Below are 16,825 nucleotides of genomic sequence, written 5' to 3'. Positions count from 1 at the left end.
ACGTGACTCAAGGAGCTCTTCCACTGTGCTCAGCCATAGCCAGTAATAGAAATGATATTATCTGGGAAAGATACGCAAAGGACCTGCTGGTCTAAAGGTGTGAATCCCTATGACGTACATTCTGAGAGGAGGGCCATAGGACCAGAGGGAGAGCTTCAAGCTACAGAGGATTATTCTGAGTCCTTGAAACGAAATGGAATTTGTCCTGCTAGATTTCAAAATGGTTGGAAGCAGCGACTGCTTCCTTTCTTCCATTTTCTCCTATTTGAAATGAAAATATCTGTAACTACTAGCCTACACTTGTCCCGCCACTATGTTTTTGGAACAGATAACTTGTTTTCTAGTGTCACAAATTCACAGCTGGAAAATTTTGCCCCAGGATGTTTCATAACCAGAGTCTCACCCATACCTATTTTAGATGAGGAGATCTGATGCTTTTGAGCTGATTGTATTTGGATAAGATAGTGGACTTCAGCTAATGTGGCACGGGTTGAGACATTTGAGGATTTGGGGATGGGGTGCATGTATTTTGCATGTGGGAGAGATGTGAATCCTTGGGGGCCAGAGGGCAGACTGTGGTAGACTGAATAATGCCCCTCCAAAAGAAAGCCACATCATAACCCCTGGAACCTGTGAGTGTTAACGCACAACAGCAAAAGTGATTATGTTAAAGATCTTGAGATGGGGAGATTCTCCTGGATTATCTGGGTGGGCCCTAAATGTAAGAATGAGTGTTCTTATCAGATTGAGGCAGGGAGATCTGACACAGACGTAAGAGAAGAAGGCAGTATGACTGCCATGGTTTGAATGTCCCCGCCAAAACTTGTGTTGAAATTTAACTGCCATTGTAACAATATTAAGAGGTGAAGCTGTTAGGAAATGATTAATGCCATTATCACAAGAGCGGATTAGCTATCACCAGACTGGATTTGTTATAAAAGGGAGCTTAGGCACATTTTCTCTGTCTGTCTCCTGCACGTGCTTTTGTTTTGCCTCTCATCCTTCCAGCATGGGACAACCCTCACCAGTTACCAGCACCACACTCCTGGACTCCCCCCAGCCTCTTGAACTGTACTCCAAATAAACTTCTATCCTTTATAAATCACCCAGTTTGTGGTACTCCATTATAGTAACAGAAAACAAACGAAGGCAATGACCGTGGAGATAGAGATTAGAGTGATGCAGCCACGTATTAGTCCATTCCCACACTGCTATAACGAGCTGCCCGAGCTGGGTGCAGTAGCTCACACCTGTAATTCCAGCACTTTGGGAGGCTGAGGCAGGAGGATCACCTGAGGTCAGGAGTTCAAGACCAGCCTGGCCAACATGGTGAAACCCCGTCTCTACTGAAAATACAAAATTAGCCGGGCATGGTGGTGGGCGCCTGTAGTCCCAGCTACCCAGAAGGCTGACACAGGAGAATCTCTAGAACCCAGGAGGTGGAGGTTGCAGTGAGCGGAGATCGTGCCACTGCACTCCAGGTTGGGTGACAGACAGAGCGAAACTCTGTCAAAAAAAAAAAAAAAAAAAAAAAGAAGAAGAACTGCCCAAGACTGGGTAATTTATAAAGGAAAGAGATTTAATTGACTCACAGTTCCGCGTGGCTGGGGAAGCCTCAGGAAACTTACAATCATGGTCAAAAGTGAAGAGGAGAGGAAGCAAGGACTTTGTTCACATGGTGCCAGGAGAGAGAAGTGCAAGCAGGGGAAATGCCAGATGCTTATAAAACCATCAGATCTCATGAGAACTCACTCACTGTCACAAGAACAGCATGGGGAAAACTGCCCCCATGGGGATTTGTAATCCTCAGGGATTACAATTTGAGATGAGATTTGGGTGGGGGAAAAGAGCCAAACCATATCAAGCCACAAACCAAGAAATGCGGGCAATCACCAGAAGCTGGAAGAGGCAAGGAACAGATTCTCTTCTAGAGCCTCTGGAGGAGTGCAGCCCTGCTGACAACTTGATTTCAACTCAGTGAAGCTGATTTCAGATTTCTGGCCTCCAAAATTGTGAAAGAACAAATTTATGTTGTTTATGCCACAAAGTTTGTGGTGATTTGTTATAGCAGCAGGAGGGAATTTGAGGTGACTGTAAGTATGCAAATTATGTTAAAGAACCTTTGCAGTTGTAAGATGCATTCATTCATTCAACAAATATTCGAGGCAATATAGTAGAGTAATTAAAAGCACAGACTTTGAGACCGGGTGCAGGGTGGTTCACTCCTGTAATCTGTGTTTTGGGAGGCCAAGGTAGGAGGATTGCTTGAGGCCAGGAGTTCCTTCCAGATCAGCAGGGGCAACATAGCAGGACCCCATCTCTAGAAAAAAAAGTTTTAATTAAAAATAAATAAATACATAAATAAAAGCACAGGCTTTGGACTCAATTCATCTTGGGGGTGAATCCCAGCTGTGCCACCCACTGACTATGTGACCTTGAGCAGACTGCTTAATTCTCTGAGCCTCAGTCTCAACATCTGCAGACTGGGGATGATAATAGTATTTAACTCAAAGGAAGATTGTGGAAATTAATGGGAAGATGCACATAAAGGGCTTTGTGCTGGGCACAAGGGCCACTGCCCTGTCCCTGCACTAAGAGAGCTCACTGTCATTCTGGGAGAATCTTAGAGAGATCAGGGCTGTTGATGGAAAGCCCAGCGAGAAATAGGGACTTGATGGAAGTGCTAGGGATGAGGGTAGGAGAGACTTACCAGAGAAAGTGACTTATGAGCTCCCTGAGGAACACAGTAAGCCCTAATTACATATCCTTTTTAATACTATTATTGTACATATTATTAGTATCGAGGGGTAAAATATATTTCTGGTTCTTTGGTCTTCTAGAAAAAAACATATATGGAAGTGTTTTTTTTTTTTTAGGTTTAAATTTCTTTTAAAAATAACTTTTTAGGCTGGGCGCAGTGGCTCACACCTGTAATCCCAGCACTTAGGGAGGCCGAGGCGGGCGGATCACCTGAGGTCGGGAGTTCAAGACCAGCCTGACCAATATGGAGAAACCCCGTCTCTACTAAAATTACAAAATTAGCCAGGCTTGGTGGTGCATGCCTGTAATCCCAGCTACTCAGGAGGCTGAGGCAGAAGAATCACTTGAACCCGGGAGGCAGAGGTTGTGGTGAACCAAGGTTGTGCCACTGCACTCCAGCCTGGGCAATAAGAGAAACTCCATCTAAAAAAAAAAAACTTTTTATAGAGATGGGGCTTTCACTGTGTTGTCCAGATTGTTCTAGAACTCTTGGCCTCAAGTGATCCTTCCACCTCCTGCCTTAGCCTCTCAAAGTGTTGGGTGGCTCATGCCTGAGCCACCGGGACTGACTCGTTTAAATCAATCTTTCTTTCTTTTCTTTTCTTTCTCTCTCTCTCTCTCTCTCTCTATCTCTATCTCTGTCTCTCTCTCTCTCTCTCTCTCTCAGACAAGATCTTGCCCTGTGGCCCACTTTCTCTCTCTTTTTTTTTTTAGACAAGATCTTGCTCTGTGGCTCAGATAGACAGCAGTGGCTGGATCATGCCTCACTGCAACCTTGTACTCCTGGGCTCAAGCGATCCTCCTACCTCAGCCCCCTGAGTAACTGGGACTACAGGCACATCACTCCGCCTTGCTAATTTTTTTATTTTTTGTAGAGATAAATTTCTTTTTTTTTTTGAGACAGGGTCTCGCTCTGTTGCCCAGGCTGGGGTACAGTTGCATGTCATGGCTCGCTGCCTCCCAGGTTCAAGCAATTCTCCTGCCTCAGCCTCCAGAGCAGCTGGGATTACAGGTGCCCACCACCAAACCCGGCTAATTTTTGTACTGCTAGTAGAGACGAGGTTTCACCATGTTGCTCAGGCTGGTCTCAAACTCCTGACCTTATGATCCGCCCGCCTCGGCCTCCCAAAGTGCTAGGATTACAGGCGTGAGCCATTGCCCCGGCCGCCAAATTTCTTTTTTTCTTTTTTTTTTTTTCTTGATATGGAGTCTCAATCTATCGCCAGACTGGAGTGCAGTGGTGAGATCTCGGCTCACTGCAACCTCTGCCTCCCAGGTTCAAGCGATTCCCCTGCCTCAGCCTCCCAAGTAGCTGGCATTACAGGAGTGCATCGACACGCCTGGCTAATTTTTTTGTATTTTAGTAGAGACGGGGTTTCACCATGTTGGCCAGGATGGTCTCAATCTCCTGACCTCGTGATCCGCCCGCCTCAGCCTCCCAAAGTGCTGGGATTACAGGTGTGAGCCACTGCGCCTGGCCTGCCAAATTTCTTGTTACTACAGAGTTCCTAGGAAAAATTCCATACCTGAAAAAGTTAGAAACCGATAGGAAGAATTTAAGATGGCAACCTGCCTCATACACGCTGTTTATGGAAACTAAATAACAAATGCACGGGTCGCGGGAGTGGGGTGCAGGGAGAATCGAAAGAGAAAATAAGAGCATGCGTACTCTGAACTTGGAGTAGCCAATCCCAAGAGATGCTTTAGGCGGGATAATCGGAGTATCCTGTCCCCGGGCCCTGAACGCACAGACCCCACACCTGCTGTGCTTGTCCCGCCTACTGTTCTGACTTCTGACTGACCAGATGGAGTTCACTCCCCACCCTGATTGGTCCATCATCTTTGGGCGGTTACTTTGCAGAATATTATCTCCTCCTACAGCCATACTTAACTGCCGTTTCTGCCGACCTCGCATCTTGCTGGAGACATCGCCTTCACTGTCGTAGGCCTTGCCACCGCTGCTTTGTCTCTGAGGTAGGTTTTCTTTTAGGAACACCCTAGATAGGCTAAGGGGGACAGATAGAAAAGCGGGAAGCCTCTTGAGACCCCTCAAGTCCTTGGGGTTCTGGAAATCTTGAGTACAAAGACGGCTAGTCCTCTAGCCTTTCAGGACCGCCATGATGGAGGATTCTCCCGCCTCGGCCTCAGGTCTACAGGCCCGTGCCATCCCGGCCCCGCGAATTTATTTTTTTGTATTTTAATAGAGACGGGGTTTTGCTCTGTTGGTCAGGACAGTCACAACCTCGTAGGCTCAAGCAGTCCTCCGCCTCGGCCTGTGGACTGCAGACATGCACCACCTCGCCCCCACTAAGGTTTTTTTTTCCCTGTTTTTCGTTAGGTGAGTTGTTACACAATCCTCAGCAGATCCAGACTTCCATGGCCACCGTCCTGCTTGTTTTTTATTTTTTTGGTACAAACGGTTTCGCTATATCGGCCAGAATGGTCTCGGCCTTCTAGTCTCAAGCTATGCTCCTGCCTCGGCCTCTGGACTGCAGACATGCACCACCCTGCCCATGGCATTTTTTTTTTTTTTTAAGTGGAAACCGGGTTTCGCTACGTTGGCCAGGCTGGCCTTGGCTTCGGGCCTCAAGCAATCCTCCCGCCTCGGCCACGGAACTGCAGTTGCGCACCACCCCGCCCCCACTAAGGTTTTTTTTTCCTGTTTTTCGTTAGGTGAGTTGTTACACAATCCTCAGCAGATCCAGACTTCCATGGCCACCGTCCTGCTTGTTTTTTATTTTTTTAGTAGAAACGGTTTCGCTATATCGGCCAGAATGGTCTCGGCCTTCTACTAGTCTCAAGCTATGCTCCTGCCTCGGCCTCTGGACTGCAGACATGCACCACCCTGCCCATGGCATTTTTTTTTTTTTTTTTTAGTGGAAACTGGGTTTGCCATGTTGGCCAGGCTGGCCTCAACCTCTTGGGCTCAAGGGCTACTCCCACCTTGGCCTCAGGACTACAGGCATGTGCCATTCCGCCCCTGCTACTGCTAGTTGTTTTTTTTTTTTTTTTTTTTTTTTTTTCTGTAGAGATGGGATTTTGCTGCGTTGCCCAGGCTGGTCTCACCTCCTGGGCCCAAGCAATCCTCCCACCTCAGCCTTGGAACTACAGGCCGGAGCCACCCTGCCCACGGTACATTTTTGTTGTTATTGTTAGTAGAAATGGGATTTCCCTGTGTTGGCCAGGCTGGCTTTGACCTCCTCTTTCCTGTCTTCTGGTCTCAAACAATCCTCCCACCTCAGCCTTGGGACTATAGGCGAACACCACCCTGCCCCTACTGATATTTTTTATTTATTTATTTATTTATTTTTTGAGACGGAGTCTCACTCTGTCGCCACGGTAGAGTGCAATGGCGTCATCTAGGCTCACTGCAACCTCTGCCTCCCAGGTTCAAGTGATTCTCCTGCCTCAGCCTCCCAAGCAGCTGGAACTACAGGCGTGCGCCACCACTTCCAGCTAATTTTTGTAGTTTTAGTAGAGACGGGGTTTTACCATGTTGGCCAGTATTGTCTCGATCTCTTGATCTTGGGATCCCCCTGCCTCGGCCTCCCAAAGTGCTGGGATGTTAGAGGCCTACACCACCACCCCCAGCTAATTTTTATTTTTTTTGTAGAGATGGGCTTTTTGCTGTTTTCCAGGCTGGTCTTGACCTCCTGGACTCAAGTGATCTGCATGCCTTGGCCTCCCAAAGTGCTGGGATTACAGGCCTGAGCCACTGCACCTGGCTGATTGCTGCATCTTGAAATGCCCCATATTCTCTCCAAGTGATGGCAGGCTCTCGTAGTCTTGGAGATTCTAGCTCTCTTCCTCCTATTAATTTACACAAAACCCAGTAATAGCCTCTAAATCCATTCATATTAGCAATGTTCATTTCTCTCATTTCTCTTTAACGGAACAGAATCCCCCATCCCTCTGCCTGATCAGATCCATCACCAGAGAGACCATGTGATCTCTGGGACTCACTTCCCTTCCTTTAGTGAGTTGAGGTGTCAGAACGCCCCCACTCAATAAAATTACACAGCCATGTCCCTGCCTCCCCAACAAGGGTCTGTACATCTTTTACGGTAAGTCTACCTCTAGGGAAATGACAACAACAGTAGCCAACCCCCTCCCAAAGACTCAAGGCTGCTTTGCCCTTAGGAAAGCTGTCATCCCCAATCAATACTTCTCCCTGAGACCCTTGACTCCCTGTTTTCATCTGACTTCTCCCCATGTCCTTACTCGGGGATAGATAAGCCACAGATGGAGAAATGCAGCACCTGACTCCAGGTGACTGCGGCCGGCCTTCAGTGATTTCCCCCACCACAGGGCCTTTAACTCAGGCTGTTTCTCTTACAGGTCAGACTACTCCTGGAGCCATGAACGGAGATGACAACAGCTCTGCAAAGAAACCTGGTGATGATGAGCAAATATTAGAGGATAAATGCGAGGTGAGGTGACCTGGAGGGGCAGAGTAGTGGCCCAGGGGACAGTGTAGGGTGGCCAAGTTTCTGAGGAGGGGAAGACAGAGGTGCTGGGGACAAGGAGCAGGGTCTCTGGGAGATTTGGGCCCTTGGGAGTCTCCCACCCTGGCTCTGTCATCACCTAGCATCCTTGAGGACAAGTCTGTTACCTGGCACTACATTAGGTGACTCTCAGTCCATTCTGGAAGGTGGAAAGAGAGCCTGCCAGCAATATTGAAGCCCTACTGTGTGCCAGGGGAGAATCTAGGGAAGATTGCCCGTGCCGCCTCAGTTAGCTGTGGCATCAACCAGGAGGGATTACCATCCCCACATCCAGCACACAGGAAGCAGTTCCCCCTGGATGGCAGAAATGCCTAGCTGAGTGACTGCCAGAATTTCTTTTCCTTTTTATTTTCTAGGACTTTGATGATATTGCCCAATACTTCTCTAAGAACGAGTGGGAAAAGCTGAAATACTCGGAGAAAAGCACCTATGCGTACATAAAGGAGAACTATGAGTCCTTGCGTAGACTAGGTAACAAAGTTCTAGATACAGCCAAGTCTGGGGACACATGAGCATCCCTTTTCCTGCTTTGGCTACTTCTCAGGCTGCCGAAAGTACCCCACATTTTCCTTTTGTGCGGGGAAAAATCCCAAGCCAGCTTCTGGGTGTTCTGCTCCTCTGTAGCCTGTCAGGGCTGAGGGCAGGGACTGGCCAGTGGAGCTCATACCTGGACCTGCGTGGTTCCCCCGTAGGCACCTGTTCTGATGAGTACAACTGTCCATGGCATCCTGGCCCCCCACCCTTGGCTTCTCTCTCTCTCTCAGCTTCTCTCTCTCTCTCTTTTTTTTTTTTTTTTTTTTGAGTCAGTCTCGCTCTGTCACCCAGGCTAGAGTGCGGTAGTGCAGTCATAGCTCAACTACAGCCTCGAACTCCTGCAGCAATCCTTCTGCCCCAGACTCTGGAGTAGCTGGGCTACAGGCATGTGCCACCATGCCCAACTAATTTTATTTTGTTTTGTAGATATGGTGGTCTTTATGTTGCCCAGGTTTGTCTTGAGCTCTTGGCTTCAAGCAGTCCTCCCGCCTCAGCCTCCCAAAGTGCTGGTACTACAGACGTGAGCCACCGTGCCAGGCCTAAGCTTGTCTCTTAAGGAATAAGCATTTTGCTTCTTTCTAGGTTTCCACATCCCCCTCCCACTTTTCATGCATAGTAAATGGACCGAAAACTTCTGGGAGGATGATTCTCATAGAGACTCTAACCCTGGGCATCTGGGTGAGTAGATGGAAAGGGCTGGAAAGGGTCTCCTCAAGCCCAGCTGCTTTTCTGCTCAGCTACCTGGGAAAGATACTCAGGCATTTGCCTCCTCATACACATGAGGGCTGAGTGAAAAAAAATGCATTCAGAAAGTTCTACAGAGGTCACTCATATAAAATTCTAAAACATGCAAAACAAGAATATATATTGTTGTGGATAATAAATAAGTAAATGGTAAATGTATTAAAACATAAATGCGAATAAAAAGCCGTCAAACTCAGGAGACTGGCTATAAGTGGAGGAGGGAGGGTAGGGATTGGTGAGGGCTGCACAGACAGCTTCAACTGTGTCTTGTTTATAGTGGTTTTGGGGGTTTTGGTTTTTGTGGGTTTTTTTTTGTTGTTGTTGTTTTTTGTTTTTCTTTTTTTGAGATGGAGTCTTGCTCTGTCGCCAGGCTGGAGTGCAGTGGCACAATGTCAGCTGACTGCAACCTCCGCCTCCCGGGTTCAAGCGATTCTTCTGCCTCAGCCTCCCAAGTAGCTGGGATTAGAGGCACCCGCCACCACACCCGGCTAATTATTGTATTTTTAGTAGAGACAGGGTTTCACCATATTGGTCAGGCTGGTCTCGAACTCCTGACCTTGTGATCCACCCTCCTTGGCCTCCCAAAGTGCTGGATTACAGGTGTGAGCCACTGCGTCTGGCCTGTTTACAGTGTTTCTAATATTCTGAATAAATAAATCAGATCTAACATAGTTGTGGGATAATGTTGAGATCTGACTGGACTCAACATTATTCCACATACTTTTCTGTGTGTTTGAAATACTTCTTTTAGGCCGGGCATGGTGGCTCATGCCTGTAATCCCAGCACTTTGGGAGGCCGAGGCGGGTGGATCACGAGGTCAAGAGATCGAGACCATCCTGGTCAACAAGGTGAAACCCCGTCTCTATTAAAAATACAAAAAAATTAGCTGGGCATGGTGGCACGTGCCTGTAGTCCCAGCTACTCGGGAGGCTGAGGCAGGAGAATTGCTTGAACCCAGGAAGCAGAGGTTGCGGTGAACCGAGATCGCGCCATTGCACTCCAGCCTGGGTAACGAGTGAAACTCCATCTCAAAAAAAAAAAAAAAAAAAAAGTTGAAAGTGAAAAGAAAATGTTAAAAGTGAAAAGAAAATGTTAAAAGTGTAGATGTGCCAAAAACTACCAGAGTTTGTTTCATTAACAGCATGTAGGTATTGGATAAATTTCTTATGAAAGAGGATGATAAACACATTATGTAACAAAGATTGCTGTTTATCTGTATTTTATCAAAACCAAATAGTCTTCTCATTCCCAGACAACCCCGATTCTCCATGTTGAGCTTGGAAGAGAGTTTGAACGAGTGATCCCTCATCCAACATACAGAGAGCTTTCCCACTAGTCAGTGAGCAGAGATAATGTAGGGTGAAAAAAGATTTCAGGTTAGAGATCTTTGTGCATTTCAGTATATAAATGGGACATATGTGTTTACTTGCTCTTCTGCTCTGACAACACAATTATAAGACAAGGTTGGAATGTCCCAACTGTCCGGTAGACCTATTACTCCCCAGCTAAACAAGCCAGATTCTACAATCTCCCATAATCACTATAAGAGGTGTGAAAATTCAGTGCTTGAGTATCTGCCAGGTTTCTGACATTAAAGGAGTGTCTTTCTACTGAAAGTATTTCAGAGCCACTGGACTAAATCATCCACGGTTCATCACACATTTCACAGCTTAATTGACATACCATAAGATTCACCCATTTTAAGTGTACAGTGACTTTTAGTTGTTGCACATTTTGAGTGGATACAATTCAGATTCCCAACCAATTTAATCATTTGGGGAAAAGTAAAAGACATGTAATGGAATAAGATGAGACCGTGATGGGTTTATTCCCCTTTGCTAAACGATGAGAAGGAAAATTCTGAGTTGATGCCACAGCTAAGTGCACCAACCATTGCTAAAGATAACTGAGAAGCAAATCTCAACTCCTCAACAATGAGTGGACTCGTAACCCTCTGCTGCAGAATACCCTGATGCTGTGGAAGTCTCTCTAGAGTTTGGAAATATTTACTGACAAAGAAAAATTCTGATATATTCTCTTTCAGTTGAAAGTCATACGATGACTTTTGGCCTGTTCCAGGGACTCTTCCCGCAGGTGAGTATCTCCCAGATCTGAAGTACCAAAGAACCTTTGTCCCTCCATGATTGTAAACACTGGTAAGAGTGGAAGAATATCAAAAATGCCCTCACTGCCTCCTTCTCCCCGTGTTTATCACAACACCTGATGTAGCATCGATGGCTTGATAATACTAACAAACAGTTGAGATGGTTAATACTTCTTTTATTTTCATAGTGATGCCAGATATTATATTAAGCAGTTCACATGGATTAATTTATCTAATCCTTAAGAAAACCTCCATGACGTTGTTTCTATTATTATCTCCAAATAATGAGTCACACACTTCAGTTGTCATCCATATAAAAGCCATGCGACTTGGTGCAAATCTTCTATTTCTCTGAGCTCCAGATTCCTGGTCCATTAACTGGAAGTAAAGAATCATAGTTGGCCAGGCACCATGGCTCACATCTGTAATCCCAGTACTTTGGGAGGCCGAGGTGGGCACATCACGAGGTCAGGAGATCGAGATCATCCTGGCTAACACTGTGAAACCCTGTCTCTATTAAAAATACAAAAAATTAGCCGGGCGTAGTGGCATGTGCCTGTAGTACCAGCTACTCCAGAGGCTGAGGCAGAAGGATAGTTTTAACCTGGGAGGCAGAGATTGCAGTGAGCCAAGATTGCGCCAGTGCACTCCAGCCTGGGCGACAGAGCAAGACTCTGTCTCCAAAAGAAAGAAAAAGGAATCGTAGTTCATGTTATAGATCATAGTTAGCAGCAAAATCATAAAATGAGGCTATCGTGGTACAGAGATAGATGTTAAATAATTTACCTGAGGCACAGTAGCAGTGATAGTCTAATCCAGAGCTCCAAGCCATTTAAAGCTCATTCACGTTTTCATTTGTTGATGAAGTTCAGCTGTTGCTCACCAGGGCTTTACCCCATAGGGCCTGCTGGTGCTTCCATTTAGACACCCACTCTGCAACGGAAAGGACCAGCTGGCCTCTGCTCTGTTTACTGGGGCCATTCACATGGATTAGGAATCACTTTCCTATTGGCCCCTCCCTACTGTGAGCTGCCTGAGGGCCTTGTCTGCACCTGGGGCATCTGGGAAACCCCAGTCCCAGCCCGGGGGATCCCTCAGAGGCTCCTGAATGAGTGACCCCACAACTGCAGATTCAACTCTTAGAGAGTAAAGGGATCTGGGAGTTGGGTTGCCAGTGTGGAGACCAAATTCAAAGAAGGATCATGAAAGATAATAACTTTTATTATTACATTCAAACAGTGTTTACCAGCTCAGAGAGGACTTTCCTTTAGCCTATTTTACATGTATTGTTTCACTATTTCATAAACGAGGAAATACCTGAATAAAGTACCTTGAGACTGTTGGTCAGTGACACATCCCAGTGCAACCAAAGTTGGTATGAGTGCCACCTCAGTTAATTCCTCTTTCACTGTTGGTGCCTCGGTAGGGGGTATGCCATATCCGGTACTGCTTTCTTTGCTGCCTAGACTAATTTCTGCAAACCATTTATTTGCCTCTCCATTCCCTGTATCCATCTCCCTACAGCATCTTTTCCAGCGGTGTTTTGTCCCCTCTCTCTGTTTTTACATTTACTCGACAGCTGTCTACAAGCTTATATGGGATACCTTGTATTTTATAGAAGCTCTTCCTTTTGTAGACCTTGTGAATTCATAGAATGCCATTCTTTTCCAAATCTTCTGTACACCACACTCTCAATGACATGGAGACTTTTGCTGTTGGCAAGGATGTCAGTCTTAAAAGAATGTGAAGATAAGCATTGTAGCCCTGGAAACCCCATTTGTTTAGGCCATTCTTTTCCCTTCTAACCTCCCAGGTTTCTCCTAATTTGGGTATGTATAACTCTCCCAGCGTTGTTGAGAACATTGATTAAGATAATGCCTGTGAAGACACTTTGTAAGCTCTAAAGCACTATAGAAATGCCACTGATACTGTTTATCTGTGACCTTCACATTACAAAGATCATGCCCGGGGAGCCACCAGAGGAGAAAGAAAATGATTCGGAGGCAGTGCCAGAAACCTCTGGCACACAAAACGATGTGAAACCGCCGTGCTACCCACTGTGCACCTCGATGTACTCCTCCGAAAAGCCAAGTACCTCTGAGAAGATGGACAAGATACCTGGTAAGAGGAAATAATTTGGGAACAACCCCTCTGGCTTCCCTATGTTCAGGTGTGTGGGTTGGGTGTGTGGCATGGACCCCAGACAAGCCTGGGTCCAGGCTGGGCTGAGGAGCTCGCCCAGCTCCAGATGAGATGTTAGACATGACTTCCAGAGACACAGACTTGAGTTGTCATCCATATAAAAAACCGCGTGACTTGGGGCAAGTCTTCTAAATTTTTTGAGCTAGTCCATTCCTAGTCCATAAGATAGAAATAAAGAATCATAGTTGATAAATTGTTTGGAGGCATTAAATCAGGAAGGCCTGATGACATGAAAGGTGCTCAAGCAATTCTATCTGTGATAACCTGGGATCATATCTTACTCAGCTCAATGTCTGATAACCAATACAGCCTCAGAGATATTGCGGGTTTGGTTCCAGACCACTGCAATAAAGTGAGTCACACATTTTTTTTCGCAGTGCATGAAAACATTATGTTTACACAAAAATGTAGTCTACTAAGTGTGCAATAGCATTATGTCTAAAAATGTACATAGCTTAATTTTAAAGTAATTGTTTAAAATGCTAACAATCTTCTGAGTCTTCAGTGAGTCACACTCTCTTTGCTGGTGGAGGGTCTGGCCTCGGTGTTGATGGCTGCCGGCTGATCAAGGTGGTGGTTGCTGAAGGTTGGAGTGGCTGTGGCAGTTTCTTGAAAACAATGAAATCTGCCACATCGATTAGCTTTCCCTTTCATGAAAGATTTCTCTGTAGTATGTGGTGCTGTTTGATAGCATTTTACCCACAGTAGAACTTCTTTCAAAGTTGAAGTCAATCCTCTCTAGCTATGAAAGTTCGAGACGGCATCTTCTTCCAATAGAAGGCTATTTTATCTATACTGAAAATCTGTTGTTTGGTGTAGCCCCCTTCATCAGTGATCTTAACTAGATCTTCCGGATAACTTGCTGCAGCTTCTCCATCAGCACTTGCTGTTTCACCTTGCATTTCTGTATTATGGAGACAGCTTCTTTCCTTAAACCTCACGAACCAACCTCTGCTAGCTTTACGCGTTTCTTCTGCAGCTTCTTCACCTCTCTCAGCTTTCATAGACTTGAAAAGTGTTTGGCTCTTGCTCTGAATTAGACTTTGGCTTAAAGAAATGTGGTGGCTAGTTTGATCTTCTATCCTGACCACTCACACTTTCTCTATTTCAGCAGTAAGGCTGTTTTGCTTTCTTATTTGTGTGTTCACCAGAGTATTTGTGGTATCACCTTCAAGAACTTTTCCTTTGCATTCACAGCTTGGCTGTTTGGTGCAAGAGGTCTAGCTTTCAGCCTATCTTGGCTTTCACCATGCCTTCCTCACTAAGCTTTGCCATTTCTAGCTTCTGATTTAAAGTGAGAGACATGCGATTCTTTCTTTTATTTGAACACTTCATTGAACACGGCCATTGTAGAGTTGTTAATTGTCCTAATTTCAGTATTGCTGTGTCTCAGGACATAGGGAGGCCCAAGAAAAAGAAGAGAGATGGTGAACAGCTCGTCGGTGGAGCAGTCAGAACACACACAACATTGATCGATTAAGTTTGTCATCTTTTATGGGTGCAGTTCCTGGTACCCCCAAAACAATTACACACAACAGGGTGACTATAGTCAATAATAACTTAATTGTACATTAAAAAATAACTAAAAGAGTCTAATTGGATTGTTTGTAACACAAAGGATAAATGCTTGAGGGGGTGGACACCTTATTTTCCATGATGTGATTATGATGCATTGCATGCCTGTATCAAAACATCTCCCGTACCCCGTAAGTATATACGCCTACTGTGGACCCACAAACATAAAAAAAAATCATCTTAAAAGACTATAAAGCAATTACAATAATGACATCAAAGCTCACTGATCACAGATCACCATAGCAGATATAATAATAATGGAAAAGTATAAAATTGGTGAGAACTTCTTGCAGTATCTGTGAAGCACTGTAAAAATGTGGTGCTATAAAACAAGGTATGCCTGTGTGCCCTTAACAAATACCTGCCGAATGAAAGAAGGTATGGGTGAATGTTCCCATAAGTGAAGAGGCTGGGAATCTAAAGCTGACAGCGGAAGGAGCCCAAAGCTAAAACTTTAATTGGCATTTGGCCTGTATTGGTGTGGGTCTAAGGTCTTAGCCTTTCTAAGCCAGAGAATGTGGAAAACTGGATAAAGAAGGGCCATGGGCACTTGGGAGGAGGGAGGCAGCTCCTTCTTTTGAGAAAGCAGAGCCTAATACTCTCAAATCTACCCAACTCTGATATTCCAACTCTTCATTATAGAACCCAAAAGGGCGAAACATGCCTGGACCCATAGACTGCGTGAGAGAAAGACTCTGGTGATCTATGAAGAGATCAGCGACCCTGAGGAAGATGACGAATAACTCTGTAAGTGAATCTTCAGCTCATCCCCCACATCCCTGCAGATATGCAATTCTGTTACAGTACTGATATCTCATCTTGTCACTTGTTCCCCAAATCATTCCCTTCTCATAATTTTCTGGGGTACAGCACTGAGGCTGAGTGGTGAGATTTCCCATACTCTTTCTACTCCCTGCCCTGAATATCCAGGGATCCTCCCTACCCAGGATGCTGTGGGTTCCCAAATCCCATGTCAGCCTCAGCCCTGATACGTGGGCCACACCTTCCTCTAGCCTAGGAATTGAGAAACCAGGCGAGGAGGTCACTGTGCCATGAGCACATTGTTCACTTCGAGGAACAGTGGAGGGTGTGTGCAGGGTCTGCAGGTCAAGAGTTGAGATTGAGTTATCGGGCAATGGGAACCCACTGCCACTTTTTTCCTTCTCCCTTCTTGCCTCAGCCTCAGGGATATGACACATGCCCATGACGAGAAGCAGAACTTGGTGACCTTTCGCTAACATGGGCATGGCTGCGAACACCTCGTCATCAGGCGTATAGCAAGTGTTCACAACAGTGAAAAGTTGAACATCATGTTTCTTAGTGTGCCAAGAATTTGATGGTAGCGTTTCCGTTGTATTTTCTTATAGTGTGCTATTGGTAGATACTAGAGTTTCCATTGATGAGCAAGATATACTTAATACATATTCCAATTTGTGTATCAATGCACCTACCTCAGAAAGCAAGTATTGTAGTATTGTCAGGTATTCTCTTCACAGAACAGCACTACCCTCCCAGATGTGATTACTGAGGGCTGTTCTGAGTGTTTAATTTCAGATTCTTTCCTCTGCATTTACACGCACACCACACACACACACAGCCCAAGTACCACTATAAGCATCTCCCATCTGCTTTTCCCCACTGCCATGTGTCCTGGTTAAGCCTCCCTCACTCTGTTTCCTGTTCAACATGCACTCCCTGCTGCAGACTTCCCTCAGTGATTCTCTGTATCTGCTGTATCTGTTACAGGTAATAAACATTTGCAAACTTTCCCCAGTTGTTTGTGCCTCTCATTATTGTGCACACAGCACCGTGCACGTGTGTATTTCTTTAGGACGGAGTCTTAAAAGTGGAATTGCTGTGTCAAAGGAGTCATTTATTCAGTGAAAACCTAATGAATGCGTACTGCTGCTGAGCGCTGTTCTAGGTGCTGGAGAGACATCAGGGAACAAGGCAGACATGTTCCTGACTATCATTCTAGAGGAGGATGTTTCCAGTTGTTGGGTTTTTGTTTGTTTGTTTGTTTTTTCTAGAGACGGGGTCTTGCCCTGTCCAGGCTGGAGTGCAGTGGCGTGATTATAGCTCAATGCAGCCTTGAACTCCTGGGCTCAAGCAATTCTCCCGCCTCAGTCTCTGGGGTAGCTGTGACTATAGGCACACCCCATCACGCCCCACTAATTTTTTTAGGTTTTTTCAAGAGAGTCTCACTATTTGCCCAGGCTGGTCTCAAACTCCTGGGCTCAAGCGATCCTCACACCTTGGCCTCCTACAGTGCTGAGATTACAGGTGTGAGCCACTGTACTTGGCCTCCAGTTTTTATTTTGATAGAGCCTATACACTTCAGTCCTGGAGCAGGATTCTGCAGCAGGTGGTTAGGCATCTTGGCCTTTGCTCTCTAATGAT

General features: G+C 45.7%; 1 protein-coding gene and 1 pseudogene across 1 annotated transcript; one reads left to right on the top strand and one right to left on the bottom strand.

Annotated features, from left to right (window-relative positions):
* Positions 1-16,825, bottom strand: part of LOC135269918 (uncharacterized) — a 69,871-nt pseudogene that overhangs the window by 37,666 nt on the left and 15,380 nt on the right.
* LOC135269931 (putative protein SSX9) lies at positions 7,119-16,117 on the top strand. The gene is made up of 7 exons (XM_064364579.1): positions 7,119-7,190; positions 7,622-7,736; positions 8,416-8,477; positions 10,624-10,638; positions 12,607-12,769; positions 15,068-15,172; positions 15,606-16,117. The coding sequence occupies exons 1-6, from the start codon at positions 7,119-7,121 to the stop codon at positions 15,166-15,168; spliced, it is 528 nt and encodes a 175-aa protein (XP_064220649.1). The 3' UTR covers positions 15,169-15,172; positions 15,606-16,117.

The sequence above is a fragment of the Aotus nancymaae genome, unplaced genomic scaffold (genome assembly GCF_030222135.1).
Source record: "Aotus nancymaae isolate 86718 unplaced genomic scaffold, 86718_ANA_hifiasm-v0.15.2.pri h1tg000058l, whole genome shotgun sequence".
Classification (NCBI taxonomy): domain Eukaryota; kingdom Metazoa; phylum Chordata; class Mammalia; order Primates; family Aotidae; genus Aotus; species Aotus nancymaae.
This window is presented reverse-complemented; position numbering and strand designations above follow the sequence as displayed.